The 15,363-nt window shown below is 60.0% G+C and overlaps 1 protein-coding gene across 13 annotated transcripts in view; it reads left to right on the forward strand.

Annotated features, from left to right (window-relative positions):
• Positions 1-15,363, forward strand: part of SLC12A7 (solute carrier family 12 member 7) — a 77,953-nt gene that overhangs the window by 56,973 nt on the left and 5,617 nt on the right. For 9 of the 13 annotated variants that reach the window (XM_081052947.1, XM_081052951.1, XM_081052953.1 and 6 more), the window contains exons 8-22: positions 184-395; positions 1,668-1,835; positions 3,734-3,832; positions 4,441-4,498; positions 5,022-5,196; positions 6,124-6,242; positions 6,327-6,425; positions 6,579-6,698; positions 7,515-7,619; positions 8,154-8,322; positions 10,265-10,460; positions 10,768-10,937; positions 11,086-11,217; positions 13,758-13,865; positions 14,820-14,998. In XM_081052947.1, the coding sequence (XP_080909073.1) occupies positions 184-395; positions 1,668-1,835; positions 3,734-3,832; positions 4,441-4,498; positions 5,022-5,196; positions 6,124-6,242; positions 6,327-6,425; positions 6,579-6,698; positions 7,515-7,619; positions 8,154-8,322; positions 10,265-10,460; positions 10,768-10,937; positions 11,086-11,217; positions 13,758-13,865; positions 14,820-14,998 (2,109 nt within the window). Of the gene's footprint in view, positions 1-183; positions 396-1,667; positions 1,836-3,733; positions 3,833-4,440; positions 4,499-5,021; positions 5,197-6,123; positions 6,243-6,326; positions 6,426-6,578; positions 6,699-7,514; positions 7,620-8,153; positions 8,323-10,264; positions 10,461-10,767; positions 10,938-11,085; positions 11,218-13,757; positions 13,866-14,819; positions 15,012-15,363 lie in introns of all 13 variants that reach the window. The other 4 variants (XR_013993595.1, XR_013993596.1, XR_013993597.1 and 1 more) reach the window with 1 other exon arrangement.

The raw sequence follows: 15,363 nt of genomic DNA on the forward strand, positions 1-15,363 counted from the left end.
TGTGATTCAGGAAGTGCAGTCTCGGGGGCTAGAGTCCTGCTTAGATGCTGATCCCAGCAGCTCGTGTGGATGGGTCCATCATGCTAAACGGGCAGTGTCAGAAGCTACTTACAGGGGCTTCCGTGGATCTCCGCCTGGTCCCCTGGGAGCCATACATGTCCACACGCCTTACCCCCACTGCAGGGTCTGTCTGCTGGGGAACCGCACGTTATCGAGTCGCAGCTTTGATGCCTGTACCAAAGTCCACGTCACCAGCAACGGCACGAGGACCAGCATGCTCTGGGGCCTCTTCTGCAACGGCTCCGCAGACAGCACCACCTGTGATGATTACTTTGCCCAGAACAACCTCACGGAGATCCAGGGCATCCCGGGCGTGGCCAGCGGCGTCCTCCTGGGTGAGGGCCTGTCCGATCTTGTGGGGCTGCGTTGTCCGAGGCCCAGTCCCTGGGGACCCATCCCGCCGCTCAGTGCATGGCCAGGCTGCCCCTTCCCCACTGCTGACCCTCCCCAGAGGAAGACCGGCTCTCCCCAGAGCAGAAGACGCGGTCATGTCATGGCAGCCAGTGGGACAGTGGCTCCAAATCAGTCCTTTTTCTTGAGGACTCTGCAGCAGTTCTGTTAATGAGGGAAGTAATTAACGGGTGTGGACTGGATTTCTGTCTCTGCATTCTTCTGTGATAAATTGGGCTGGTCCCCCACCACCCGGGAGAGAGGCCTGGCCTTTTAGGGAAAAAGGAAGCAGGCTGACGCCAAGGGCCAGCTGCCCACCCCTTGGTGGGTCAGTATCCTGTGCCTCTCTGACGTTGTGATGACAGTAGGTGTTGGAGGCCTTTGGGGGCCGTGCTGAGTTGAGGTGGGTTGGCAGTGATGGTTCAGGGCTGCAGTGACAACTGTCCACATGTCCCTGATCATGGGGACCCTGAATCTTCGAGGCCCTCTGGGTAGTGAGCCCAAGGCCCACATCTGGGCTCTGGCAGAGCAAGACCCCTGGAAGGGGCAGGAGTTCATAGGTCATACGGAGGGTACAGGTAGAGACAGACACACGGGTGCCGTGTTTGGAGGGAGCAGGATGGGTGGAAAGGGAGTAGGTATGGCAATGACCTGTGGGGAGTGTGGGGGCATTTGGGGGGGTCTGTGTCAGGGATGGGGGCCCTGGGGCTGGGCTCTGCAGGTGGGGGCGTTGTAGGGGGTTCTGTTTGGGGAGGGTGTCCATAGCTTGCAGCTGGGGCAGGCTGAGATCTGCTAGGGGGTGTATTTGCATAGGTGGGAGGCGGGCCCAGGTGTCACCTCAAGTGTGTGTGTGTGTGTGTGTGTGTGTGCCATCACTGCCCCTCAGGGGTCCCCCATCAGTGGGGGTCCTCCATCATTGGGGACCCCAGTGGTGGGATCATTGACTGACTCCGTCCACAGGGAGACCTTCCCTCAGCCCTGAGGCCACTTGTCAGGGGCATGTTTGTTGTTCAAGTGAAGTCTTCCCGTCAGGTTTTACTTTAGGACTGAAACTGTTCAGAGGAGGTGAGCAGTTTCCCCAGGGAATGTTTGGTGTCCTTGTCGTCGTGCAAAGTTGGAGCCCATGGGGAAGTGCCAGGTGCATCTGCTGGGCCTCCCTGTGGTAGGAGCCTGATGGAAAGTTCTAGAGTCCTGTTACCCAGCCTTTTCCCCCACAGATAACCTGTGGAGTGCATACACGGACAAAGGGGTATTTGTGGAGAGGAAGGGCACGCCCTCGGTGCCCGTGCCAGAGGAGAGCAGAGCCAGCGGGCTGCCTTACGTCCTCACTGACATCATGACTTACTTCACCATGCTGGTCGGCATCTACTTCCCGTCCGTGACTGGTGAGGCCAGAGCTGCCACCTCCCTCCTGCAGCTCGCCCACTCCCAACCCCGTGCCCTGTTTTCTTTCCTGTTTGGCACAAGCAACGAGCTTACAGGTCTCTGCTGCTGTCTGTTCTGAGGGGGGAGCTCAGGAAGTTGTGTGTTTAAGTGAGGTTTGTTCCCTGCTCTCCTGCGAGGCCCGCGGCATTGGAAGCAGCATGGTCCATGGAGAAGCGCAGGGTGCTGTTAGCTGGCGCCTAGGACAGGACGTGGAGGGCTGTTAGAGGCCAGGTGCTGCACCATCCTTCTTGCGAGAGTCAGCTGCCCTTCTCGGATGACCCTTAGTGTATGCACGTTCCCCCTCCCCAAGTACATGTACACACGTGCACACACTGGGGCGCACGTATGCATACACACCCCCTGCTCCTGGAGACCACCTCCCACCTGGACACCCCTCAGCCTTCTCCCTGCAAAGCAGGAGCCCTCAGCCCCCACCTGGGCTGGCCTGGCTGAACAAGCAGCCTGCTGTGTCTGGCCCTCTGGTCCCTGCCCGGGTGAGCCCCTGGCCGCCCCGGGAGCCTGTCTGCACTCCATACCATATCTCAGCTCTTCCTAAAGCCCTAGTTTAGAGGCATGGAGGGGGAGGTGTTGGCAAGTGTTTTTTTTGTTTTTTTTCCTCCCCTCAAAGCTGGGGTCACTGACTTACCTTGGCTGCTGTGGTTGGGATGTGGCTCTGGCCCCCGGGGTCTTTGTCCTGTACTCCACCCCCATCTGTTAGAGTGGAATGCATTCTGGGATGAGAGTGGGCGTGGTGGGTGGAGACGTCCTCTGGAAGCAGGTGGCAACATGTCTTTGTGCTCTCACCCACCCAACACGGCCACTGCCTTTCTGAGCACACTGGTGCGTCTGGTCCCACCTAGAATAGGCTCACGGGGGGCTGGATGGACCTACCGTCAGTTGGCGTTTCTTTGAACCCAATCGGAATCACTTGTACTTTATGTACCAAATGCAGTGACTCTTGAGGGCGTGGGCAGTGACTTTCGCCCATGTGCAGAAGGATTGAGCCTAGTGCGGAGGTGACGTGGGGAGGCCCCGAGTACTTTAGGCTCCTGTTCTTATAATGCTCTGATCCAGACCGGGCCTTGTGAGGAAGTTGGCATTTGGCATCATTGTTCTGGGAGTCTGTGACCCCCAGTCATATGGGTTACCCCAGAGGGGACCCGGCCACGTGGGTTAAGCCGGATCCCAGAGGGGACCCGGCCACGTGGGTTAACCTGGATCCCAGAGGGGACCCGGCCACGTGGGTTAAGCCGGATCCCAGAGGGGACCCGGCCACGTGGGTTAAGCCGGATCCCAGAGGGGACCCGGCCACGTGGGTTAAGCCGGATCCCAGAGGGGACCCGGCCACGTGGGTTAAGCCGGATCCCAGAGGGGACCCGGCCACGTGGGTTAAGCCAGATCCCAGAGGGGACCCGGCCACGTGGGTTAACCCGGATCCCAGAGGGGACCCGGCCACGTGGGTTAACCCGGATCCCAGAGGGGAGTGAAGTAGGAGCTAGGTGCATCTGGAGGCCGACTTTGGTTTTGGCATCAATGGTGTGTGTCTGGTTTGAGCCTCATTCTGGTCTTGACTGTGACTCAGTTCATGGTGAGGGTGGCTGTCCCTGTGGAGAGCCTGGAGGACATTTGGGGCCTTCCCCCATATGCCCTGCAGCATTTGTCCCACAGCTGCACAGTGAGGCCCAGCTTGGGGACCCAGGCCCCATGCAGACATCTCTTCCAGCTCATGCCTTTCCAGCATGGCCAGGCCAAGGTCCTGGCTGCGGTCATCCTAACTCAGCCCCAGAGAGGCCGTGGCCAGTGGGGGTGGCGTTTTCTAGGTTTGCTTGGTAACATGTCAGATTGTCTGTTTCCACAGGCATTATGGCGGGCTCGAACCGGTCTGGGGACCTGAGGGACGCCCAGAAGTCGATCCCTACAGGCACCATTCTGGCCATTGTGACAACGTCTTTTATTTGTATCCTTGAAGGGGTCAGGGCGTGAGAGGTGCAGGCGCTGGGGAAGGACAGTCCCTGACGCCTCTGGGCACGCTTCCCCGGTTCAGGCGAGTTCTGACCACAACATCTGTCTCTTCAAGAGGGACCTGGGCTGGCGTCAACCTCATGCCAGAAAATAAAACACACACCTGGGCGCCACCTTCCCAGTTGGTTACGGGATGTGGTATTGTAAATAAACCATATAGAGTAACCATGTTACCACATGTAACAACATGTTAGTGACATGTAAGTATGCATATCGTGCGATAGTCACACACACGTGCACTGGGCACAGTTTCACAAAGCTGTGTGTGTCACTAGCCTGGAGATGCCAGGGAGCCTTTTCTCTCACTGAGGTTCGTCCCTTCTAAGTGAGTGAGCATCTCCAGTCCTGTCTCCGAAGTGGTCACGCTGCAGGCCCAGCATGTCCGCACTGAGCTGAGGCCCATTCTGTGGACCCAGGGCTCAGCAGTGAGGACGGTGCCCGACGGGCCCCAGGCAGTGCGCCCAGGGTGGGTCCAGGCCCACCTGCGATCAGGGCCCTGCTGCCAGCTCATGGCAGCCACTGCTTCCTTGACACAAGCTGCAGACCTCTCCTGCATTGTGCTTTTTGGAGCTTGCGTTGAAGGTGTGATCTTACGAGATAAGTATGTTGGTTTTTATCTTCAACTTAATAGAAATTTCTGGGGTTAGCATCAGTTTTCTTAAAAAACTTGAACTTTGAAATGAGATCACCTTGGATTTCAAGCTTTGCTTGTGGAGCGGGAAGACCCCACGACCCTTGTTGAGGTTCTGTTTGGTCTGACCTGAGAGGGATGGCGCTCTCTTGCTCCAGCCTGGAGATGGGGACCACAGAGTCACCTCGGGCCCCTGGGGTGCAGGAGCTCCTGAGAGAGGCTGTGGGAAACCTCCTGGGCCCTGCTGCTCAGTGGAGGAGCTGTTGCTCGCCAACCCTGCTTGCCTCGGGGGGTGAGGGCTCCTGTGGGTCCCTGACAGTGAGTGAGTGTGGCCACACAAACCCTCGGCTGGGCCGTAGATTCCCTGCTCCTGAGAAAGGACCCTCGAGGTACACGTTTGTTCATTGCGTGGGGACAGCGTTATGCCCACTCAGAAGCTGGGGAAACCTTTAGTCTTCAGCTGTTTTTGAAAGCCCACCCGCCGGCCCCACAGGTTCGGGGAGGCCCTGCAGGGGAATCTTGTCATCGGCATGCTGGCCTGGCCGTCCCCCTGGGTCATCGTCATTGGCTCCTTCTTCTCCACTTGTGGCGCCGGCCTGCAGAGCCTGACGGGGGCGCCACGCCTGCTGCAGGCCATTGCCCGAGATGGCATCATCCCCTTCCTCCAGGTGAGCACAGCGACCCCCCGCAAGCCTCGGCTGCATCTCGGGCTCCCCTTCTGAGAGTGGGGACCCTCAGGAGAAACGTGTCTGTAGGTCCCCAGGGTCTGCTCTAGGGCACGGTCTACGTCCCCACCGCCACCCTGGTCTGGTGGAGCAGTTCAGAGGAGCGACGTGAGGGCCTCTGCGTCCTGTGGACTGGGCATCTCTCCTGTCATTGCCCTGTGGGACACTGCTCCCGAATGCCCCACTGTGACCATGGTGAGGCCCATGGTGTCCAGTTGGGGCTAAAATGCTCTGGAATGAGCTTGAGGCCGTTACTGTGTCAGTGCCCTGGGGCCACCATGGCAAACGCCACAGAACAGGCGGCGTAAGGAACACAAGTTCCTTCTCCTGTCTGGACCCGGAAGCCTGAGGTCAGGGCTTGCAGGCTGGCCCCGCCTGCGGCCTCTCCTCAGCGTGAACACGCTGTCTTCTCCCCGTGTCCTCACAAGATCGTCCCTCTGTGTGTCTGTGTCCTGATCTCTTCTTTTAAGGACACTGGTCATATTGCCTCAGGGTTCCCCGTAGTGGCCTCATTTAATGTTCCCTTTAAAGTCCCCAACTCCAGACACAGTCCTGCCCTGAGGTGCTGGGGTCAGGACCTCACCACCTGAATGTCGGGGGCACAACGACCTCTGTGTGTATGGGGTCTCTGGTGTATGACCTCGGCGGGCATGCACTGCGGCCCCAGCGTCTGCTCTTCTCACCTCAGTTTCCTGAAACTGATCCCAGCAGACTCGCGTTTCTTCACCTGTCACGGCTTCTGTCTGCTCGCTCAGGAGGGACGAGGCCATGCAGGGTACCCTGACCACGGTGGTGTCATGGAGCCCCTCCCGCTCCCCTGCGGTTGGACCTCCCAGCCTGGCCGCCCACCGCGTGCCCATCTCCCTGCAGGTGTTTGGCCACGGGAAGGCCAACGGGGAGCCCACCTGGGCCCTGCTGCTCACGGCCCTCATCTGCGAGATTGGCATCCTCATCGCCTCCCTGGACAGCGTGGCGCCCATCCTGTCTATGTGAGCGGGCATGTGCCGCGGGGCGTGTGGGGACCCGACCGTGGGACCTGGCTGGCCCTTCTGACGCTGCTGTCGCGTCCCCAGGTTCTTCCTCATGTGCTACATGTTTGTGAACCTGGCTTGCGCTGTGCAGACCCTGCTGCGTACCCCCAACTGGCGCCCGCGCTTCAAGTACTACCACTGGTGAGGCGCCACGGGGGCGGGGGTCCCTGCGGGGACGCTTGCCACTGATGGGCGGTGCTGTTCTGGAGGCAGCTGCTCGGATGCTGGTTGGGGGTGGGGGTGGCCGGCGTGTGGGGCGGGTGCCGGCCGCCCCGTGACCACTCACTCCCGCAGGACACTGTCCTTCCTGGGCATGAGTCTGTGCCTGGCGCTGATGTTCATCTGCTCCTGGTATTACGCCCTGTGTGCCATGCTCATCGCCAGCTGCATCTACAAGTACATCGAGTACCGCGGGTGAGTGCTGGGGCCGCGGGGCCTGGCTTCTGGGGTCAGCGAGTGCTGTGGCAGCGCAGGCGTCGGCTCGCTCTCCCAGGGCCGGGGCACAGGGACGTCTGGGCACCTGCACTCCGGTGGGGTGGGGTCACCGCTGCAGCCCTGGTCCTAGCAGGCAGGGAGCTGCATGGCTGCTCTTCACAAGTGGCTCCACATTTGCTTCAATACAGCGTTAGGTTTATCTGTGTCTCAGTGTAAAAGCCATCGTGTTTGAGCATACTTCTTGTTTCTGGAAAGGAAAGCCCACTGATGTGTGATGGATTTCAGAATTCCCCGAAACCACACTGTGAAAGGACACAGTGTGGGCAGCTGTAGCACTTCATGGGACCTGCATCACCGCCCACGGTTCCTTCCTGGGTCATCTCCCCTGGCCACCCAGGCCGCCCAGGGCAGGGGGTTGGCGCCTCTGGCCAGGTGGTGGGGTATTGGGGGTGGGGGGGCATGGCAGGGCCGGTGGATCCCCAGGCAGGCTGCGTAAAGCCCCGCCCCAGCTCTCAGGTGGTTTGGAAGGAGGGTCTGAGGCTACGACTGCTTGTGCTGGCCAGGCCCATGGAGCCGTCTCTGCCCAGGTCACTGCCTGCCCGTCAGAGGGCCCCCCACCACGCCCTTCCTTCATGTCCTCCAGTCGGCTCCGACTCTGAGGTCCCACACAGGCTGTCCCCTCTCTCAGCTGGCCTGGAAGGCCCCTTCTCTGTCACAGAAGTGCCGAGAGACCCCCCCCAAGTCAGCTTACTAGGGTGGCTGCAAAGCAGGGCCTCACTGCTGTCCCTTCTGCAGGGCCGAGAAGGAGTGGGGCGATGGCATCAGGGGGCTGTCGCTGAACGCAGCCCGCTACGCGCTCCTGCGTGTGGAGCAGGGTGCCCCCCACACCAAGAACTGGAGGTGAGTGCTTGCAGCCCTCCCCAAACCCCATCCCCGCCCTCTGAACCCACAGAACATCTGTTTCTAAAATCAGACCTGCAGAGAGAAGGCATTCCCTTCCTTGTTAAAAAAACAACAACAATGTCTCAGAAGCACCTTCCCTCAGTCCTGGGCTGGTCAGCTGTGTCTGAGCCACTGCCCGGTGCCAGGCTCTCAGCCTGGCCCCGTGGGTGGTGAGGGGGGCGGGGACGAGCTTTCCTTCTGCTGCTGATGGGAGACCAGTCGTAACAGCCCGCAGCCCCTCTTCTCACTTCTGGGAGGGGGTCGGTGGAGGGCTGCCCCTGTGGAAGGGGGGAATTTAATCTGCACTGAAAGCCACTTGGCCTCCATCCTGCATTTACCTGGAGGTGTTGCCAGGCAGGGAGGGGCGGTGCCCACTGGGGTTCTCGGGCGTGGGGCTCCGGCAGGCGCCTGACTGTTCATCCGTTCCCGTCTTGCCTCTCCACCATCGGTGAGCATGTGGTGAGTTGCCAGGTCACTGCTGTTCCTGCACAGGCCCCAGGTACTGGTGATGTTGAACCTGGACGCTGAGCAGTGCGTGAAGCACCCCCGCCTGCTGTCCTTCACCACGCAGCTCAAGGCCGGCAAGGGCCTGACCATCGTGGGCTCCGTGCTGGAGGGGACCTACCTGGACAAGCACACCGAGGCGCAGCAGGCCGAGGAGGTGGGTGGGCGCGTGGGCGGGGACTAGAAGATGGAGGGGCTGGGGCCAGGCCGTTTCTGCTGGGCCGCACACACAGGTCTTCCATGTGCGTGCCCCAGACACAGTGCTGTGCTCTGCCATCACCCACCTCTAAGACGGCCTGAGTGGTCTTTGGATTTGAAATGTGCAGAAGAGCCCCCATCCCCACCCCCAACGTGCGATGCTCAGACCTTAAAGGGGCTGCCAGCTTCTCCCCGGACGGTGTAGAACCCGGGGCTGAGACCATTTAGCCCGAACCCTGGAAACGTCCTCCACGGACAGGTTCCCCCGAGCCCTCGCGATGGCCCAGCTCCTGTGCCGTGTGCATCGACAGTCCAGATCTCGCATGGTGGCCTTAGGTCCCTGCGCCTCCAGTTTGCCTGCTCAGAGGCTCTGAGGTCCTGGCAAGGGGAGAGGGCATAGTCTAGCCTTTGTATGAGTGTCCTGAAGTGGCCGTGACAAGTGACCACACACGGGGGACCGACAACAGCAGGTTTATCTTCTCCCAGTTCAGGGGCCAGAAGTCCAAAATCAAGGTGCCAGGTCACACCCCCTCCCTAGACTCTGGAGGAGCACCCTTCCCGCCTCCTCCAGCTGCTGGGGGCTCCAGGCGTCCCTGGGCTGGTGGCCGCTTCACCCCAGTCTCTGCTTCTGGTTATATGGCTTCTCCTGTGTCTCTAATTTTACTTTTATGACATAAGGACACTTGTCACTGGATTCACGGCCACCTGGGTGATCCAGGGGGGTCTCCCCTTCTCCACATCCTTGTCTTAATGCCATTTGCAAAGACCCTTTTTCCAAATAAGGCCACGTTCACAGGTTCTCAGGATTAGGATGTGGACATATCTTTTGGGCCCACCATAAACCCACTATAATCTGTCCTCTGGCCCCCCAAATCCACATCTGCCTTAATGTGCAAAGTACGTTCATACCATCCCAACATCCTCCCAAGTCCCAATTCATTCTGACCGTCCAGAATGTCATCTAGCTACCAGCTGCTCCGAGGTCCCAAATCTCATCTTCCATGTCACCTGAACTGGATGATGGTGAGATGGGGGGTCAAGTCCACTCTGGGGCAAAATACCTCTGTGCACAGACCTGCACACTCAGAAAACAGGTGTCTGTGTTCCCAAGTGCGATGTGGGGTAGAGACATTCCCGTTCTTGGGAGCAGACATCTGTGGTGTCGATGGGTCACTGCCCCAAGGGCGTTGAAATCCAGTAGGCAGTCCTGATTGGTGTAGGGACCTGGGAATGCTTCTCTGTGGCTCCCAGCTCCACCCAAAAGGGGGTCCGGGCCTGGCTACTGGCTGGTCCGCGTGGCCAGCGAGAAGACCGCTGTGCACACATGCTGGTGCTCTGATGGAAGGCGTGTTGGTCACTGCATGTCAGGCGTCCCCCAGCCTGGGGGGTGGAGCGGGCAGGAACTGCGCACCGCAGGGAGTGTGGTGCACACCTGGTATCTCATCCCTGAACCCGTGAAGCATCACAGTGCTCCTTACAAGAAGTTAGATTTGACATGTTCTAGTGAGGTTTTCCATAAACCAGATGTTTAACACAGGCCCTGAGAGGTCCCAGTGAACCGTGGGAGGTTTTGGCACAACGTAGGTCATGTTCAAAGAACCGTGTGGAGTTGTGTGCACAGCAATGATTATTGCCCGTCTCCTGCACACACACACACACACACACACGCATGCACACGCACTCGCACAGGCGGTCCCCTGGAGCTCACGCCAGGTCCTGAGTTCAGGCCCCAAAGGCACCACCTGCCCTGTGCCTCTGGCCTTAGTCCGAGGTAGTGACATCAGGGCGGGGTCTGTCCAGTGCCACCGGCTCCCCTTGTGGGGGGTGGTTGGGTGGGGCTGGTACGTAGCGCTCCCACCTGCTCCACGGGAGCTGTGGCGCTGACCCTGGCCTCTCTGCAGAACATCCGGTCCCTGATGAGCGCTGAGAAGAGCAAAGGCTTCTGCCAGCTGGTGGTGTCCTCCAACCTGCGGGACGGTGTGTCGCACCTGATCCAGTCGGCCGGCCTGGGGGGCATGAAGCACAACACGGTGCTCGTGGCCTGGCCAGAGTCCTGGAAGGAGGAAGACAATCCCTCCTCCTGGAGGAACTTTGTCGGTGGGTCGCGTCTCCTGTGGCCCAAGAGATGCTCCCCAAAGGCCCTCCGGGCACAGCCATGCTGTTTCACCTAAAAAGAAAGGCAAAGGCCATTTCGAAGCCTTCAGCCACCCTTTCGCCTTCTCCCCGCCATATCCCCCCGTTTGGCCATCACTGTGGAGGTGCCCAGCTCGGCCACCTGTGCCCATGTCACCTGTGGAGTTGCAGATGGAGCGAGGGCCACCCTGGGCCCCGCCCCAGGTGGGGGCTTTGTGGGGACTCTCGCATTGGCTGGTGTCCGGCTGACCCATGTGCTTCCTTTCCACAGACACTGTCCGCGACACCACGGCGGCCCAGCAGGCCCTGCTGGTGGCCAAAAACGTGGACCTGTTTCCACAAAACCAGGAGCGCTTCAGCGACGGCAACATCGATGTGTGGTGGATCGTGCACGACGGGGGCCTGCTCATGCTGCTGCCCTTCCTGCTGCGGCAGCACAAGGTGGGTGGGGCACGGGGAGGGTGCGGGACTGTGGGCGGGGTCATGGGCAACAGTAGGCGGGGCAGGCGCGGGAGGTGGGGGTGGGAGGGGGGCACGGGGTGAGGCACGTGGGGTGGCGGCCCTGGGACCTCATGCAAGGCCCCCCCAGGTGTGGAGGAAGTGCCGGATGCGCATCTTCACGGTGGCCCAGGTGGACGACAACAGCATCCAGATGAAGAAGGACCTGCAGACGTTCCTGTACCACCTCAGGATTAGCGCCGAGGTGGAGGTGGTGGAGATGGTGAGGGCGCCGGCGTGGGCAGGCCCGCTGTCAGGTTCTAGTCTGCTGTGGTCTGGCCCTGGGGCGTGTGCAGGGGGGCCGGTTCAGGCAGGTTCCCGCCACCCGGTGCTGACACGGGCCCTCAGCATGGTTGTCACACGAGGGTGGGCCCTGCTGGTCACCACCCACTGTGCTCCCAATTCAGCATCTCACATCCTTCCCGTGGCCTCTGTCTCAGGACCATGTGCTGTACTTGCTCCTCTGCGCTGTGGTGGTTTCTCTTTCTTCATGACCTTGACAGTTTAGAAGGGTCAGGTGTTGGTAGAATGTCCCCCAGATTAGGTTTTCTCATGGCAGACTGGACTTGGTTTATGGAGAACCTCAGGGGGGCGCGCCCTCCCCAGTGTGTCCTGTAAGGGGGACGTGACATTCCACCCCTCATAGGACCTGTGGCCTCTGCTGTGAAGTCGCAGTGGTTCCTTCTCCAGACTCTGCTTTGGAAGCGTGTCCCCGAGTCTCCAGGGTGCAGGAGGGGGACTGAGCTGTGGGGACCCCCACGTGTGTCAGTGCATGTGTGTGTGTGTCTCGCTCCTTTGCACTTTGGGTTGTTCACCACACTCGTCATTGTGTTGCTTGCACTGCCCGACTTGGGCTGCGGGGACGTCTTCTGGTGGCTCCCGCGTCCCTTTGTTGTTCCCCATCCCGTAACCATCCATCGGCTTTTGCTATCCTTGTTCAGGAATCTCATACAATTTTAAATTATCTGAAGCCAAATGGAATTAAGGTGCAAATGGTTTTGCCCCCATTTGAGGAGGGTACTGGAGTACTGAGGAGGTGTGGAGTCAGTGTCACAATTTTGCAAGAACTAGTTATTTCCAAGCCACTGGTCTTACTCAGCTTTCCAAGTGGGTAGCTGGTGCCATGTATTGAACGATAACGTTGTTCAAATCTACAGCCCTCCTTGATCTCACTCACGATTGCTAATTAGGTTTAAGTGGAAAGCGGCTGTGGCATTACGGACATAGTGGTGTTTTCTTTGTGAAAGTGAGAGCCGGCCTCCTGCCCTCAGCTGCTCTGCTGGCTCTCCTGTCGGAGGAGATGGGTCCTGTGAGGAGAAGACCTCAGCCAAGTTAGGTCCTTCCGTCTGGGGGGGTGTGTGCAGGGTCCCGCCTGCCCCTCCTGTGGTTTCTGGGTCCCTCTCAAGGCTGGCCTCCCCCTCCAGGGCACCGCAGGACACAGACATGCCGGATGCTGAGTCACATGGCCTCACAGAGAGCCAGGGGCTGGGTGCTTGGGACTCTAGAGTCCTCAGGAGGCAGAGACCCACAGGGATCCTGAGGGCCATGGGCTGGGGGGAGTGTGAAAATGTACGAGGAGACAGGAGGCTAGTGGCCAGAGGCTAAAATTGAACCATAAAGAATTAGGGCCGCTGATAAGGAAGGAGGTCCTTGCGGCCAGCAAGCTTCAGAAAAGCCCGTTGAGGAGTGAGCTTGGTGGCTTTGCTGAGACTTTTCTCTAAAATGAGGAGATATCATTGAGGGCACCAGGGAAGTAAGAATAAATGGGCTTTCAGGAATGGACTCAGAGCGCCTGAGCCAAAGCGCCTCACGGTGAGTGAGGGTCAGCGCGTCCGGGCCATCCGCGGCTGGCCAGCCACAAGGTCTGGCCTCCGGGGTGTTGCAGCCTTAAGTACTAGGAATGGGGAGCTTTTTTTTTTCTGTATGTGGTATGATTTACATACCAGGAAAACCCAAGGAAATAAACATTTTATTCAGTAAAATTTAGTAGAGTGAGCTGATACAAAAATAATGCATAAAAGTTAATTTTCCCGCCTAGTGACTCACGAGAAAGTGTCAGGGAATGACGTCCAGCTCACGGGACTGCCAGGCGGACGTAGAGCTCCACGGCGGTCCTGTGGGCGGCATTCCCAATGCTGGGGGGTGGTGCACGTGGGGGTCACAAATCCCGCCGAGGGGCGGGGGACCCAGTGTCACCCACTGAGGGACAGGCCAGGTCAGGAGAGGGCTGAGCTCTGGTCAGCGGGCAGAAGACAGATTTCTCCTGCACCGGCAGCCGGCTCTCCTGGGCACAGAGAGCAGCTCCTGTTACTTCTGAGCTTGTGCCTCACACGGGGCTGTGTGCTCGTAGCCGCAGCTGGGCAGTGCCCTTGTCCAGAGCCCTGGACACACTGCGCTGGCTCAGCTGCTGCTGGTTTTCCTCCTCATGGCGGCTCGTGAATTAGTGAGCGTGGGCGCTAGGAAGGGCCATGGCCGGGGGGGGGGCGGGGGGGAGTGTTTGGTTGTGAGGGCTGTCGCACACACACGCTTCTGCACACACGCTCACATGGTCACCCACGTACGTGCTCATCCCCACTCTTGTACACATGCACACAGGAGGACACATGTACTCCCACACGCGCACGCACGCTCACCCTCCCAGGGGAGGAGGGAGGAGCCCGGCAGCCCGTTGTTGAGCCGCTGTCCAGACACCGAGTGAAGCGGGTGATGTGAAAACACACTGTTTTGCACATTGACTGTCTTCTGTGCCCTGGAACCTTCCAGGGCGAGAGCGACATCTCCGCGTTCACCTATGAGAAGACGCTACTCATGGAGCAGAGGTCACAAATGGTGAAGCAGATGCAGCTCTCCAAGACGGAGCGGGAGAGGGAGGTGCGTGGGGGTGCGGCACCTGCAGCGGAGGTGGCAGGCGGCACAGTGATGGCGCAGGGCCCTTGGCTCCCCCGCCCCACGGGGCTGTCGTCACCTGGAGCCTGTCCCGACAGCCCTGGTTTTGTGAACGAGGTGGCCTTCTACCTCCTCCCCCGGGATCACTGCCCTCACCAGCCTCTGGGCCGCGTCCAGGCCGGGCCAGGGGCTGTCCTGCCAGCCCCACACGTGCAGTCTATTTCAGACCGGTCCCAGCGGGGCACAGCCCCTCCTCTCCTGTGTCATCTCCTGCTCGAACCCCCACGGCCACCGTCCTGCCCCTCCATCCTCCAGCCAGCAGCCACGGAGCCTCCGAGAGCTGACTTGTTAACCCCTCCCCAGGCTCCGTGGCCCAGCAGCCCAGCACAGCCCTGCCCTGAGCCCCTCATCCCCACAGGCCTCCCCCATCTCCCTCTGGCCGTCGGTCGGCACCGCCTTTGCACACAGGCGTCCCGGGTGCTTTGTGTAACCGAATCTCTCTCCTCCCACACCCATCCCCAAACTCCATGGTACTTACCGCCTACCCCAAACATGGACTCCCTGGTGGTCCCTCTGCTGTGGATGGATAGGTGGATGGAGGGATGGAGGTGGATGGATAGATGGTGAAGGGGTGAATGTCCCCTTGAGTCAACGTGGAAGTCTGGGTCTTTTCTCAGTGGCTTTCAGGGGCAAGGCAGGAGGAGAGAAGGAAGCGACGAGTTTGATCTGGAAGCCCGAGAGGAAGGGGGACTGACCAGGGGTGGGGGCGGCTCTGGGGTCCCATGTGGGAGGCTGTTCAGGGATCCTCAGGTCCGGTTGGTCGCGAAGCTCTGTTGGTTCTATGGGCCAACGTCTTTTCCTGCCCATGCTTGCCGCCTCCCGGAGGGACTTTGGAGACCAGCTATGGTGAGTCCCGTCGCTGCCCCGCCCTCCCACCAGGCTCAGCTAATCCACGACCGGAACACTGCGTCCCATTCTGTGGTGGCTGCCAGGACCCAAGCCCCGCCCACGCCGGACAAGGTGCAGATGACCTGGACGAAAGAGAAGCTGATCGCGGAGAAGTATAAGAACAAAGACGTCGGCATATCTGGGTTCAAAGATCTCTTCAGCCTGAAGCCGTGAGTGTCGCCTGTGGGCCCCGGTGGCAGGTCCTGGCTGCATTGAGCCAACCCCCTTCCCTGCCTGTCACAGCAACACACAGCTGCAAGCTGGCAGGCCTGGGAGGGTAGGGGACCTGCCCAGGGCCACACTCCTTTCAGGGCCAGCTAGCCGGGCCCTGGCGGTGTCACTTGTGAAGCCGGCCTGTCTGAGCCCTTGGTGGGTCTCACAGCAGCTAGACGTTAGGGCTCCTAGATGGATCGGGACTCCCAGCTTGGCCTCCGCTGATGGCCAGGTTGCCCGCCAGGGCCAGCAGCCTGTCCCCCTGCCTTGGCTTCCGTCTGTGCTGTTGAGCGGAGAAGACCCTGGGCTGGCAGAGGGGCCC

The sequence above is a fragment of the Rhinolophus hipposideros genome (assembly GCF_964194185.1).
Source record: "Rhinolophus hipposideros genome assembly, chromosome: 7".
NCBI lineage: Eukaryota > Metazoa > Chordata > Mammalia > Chiroptera > Rhinolophidae > Rhinolophus > Rhinolophus hipposideros.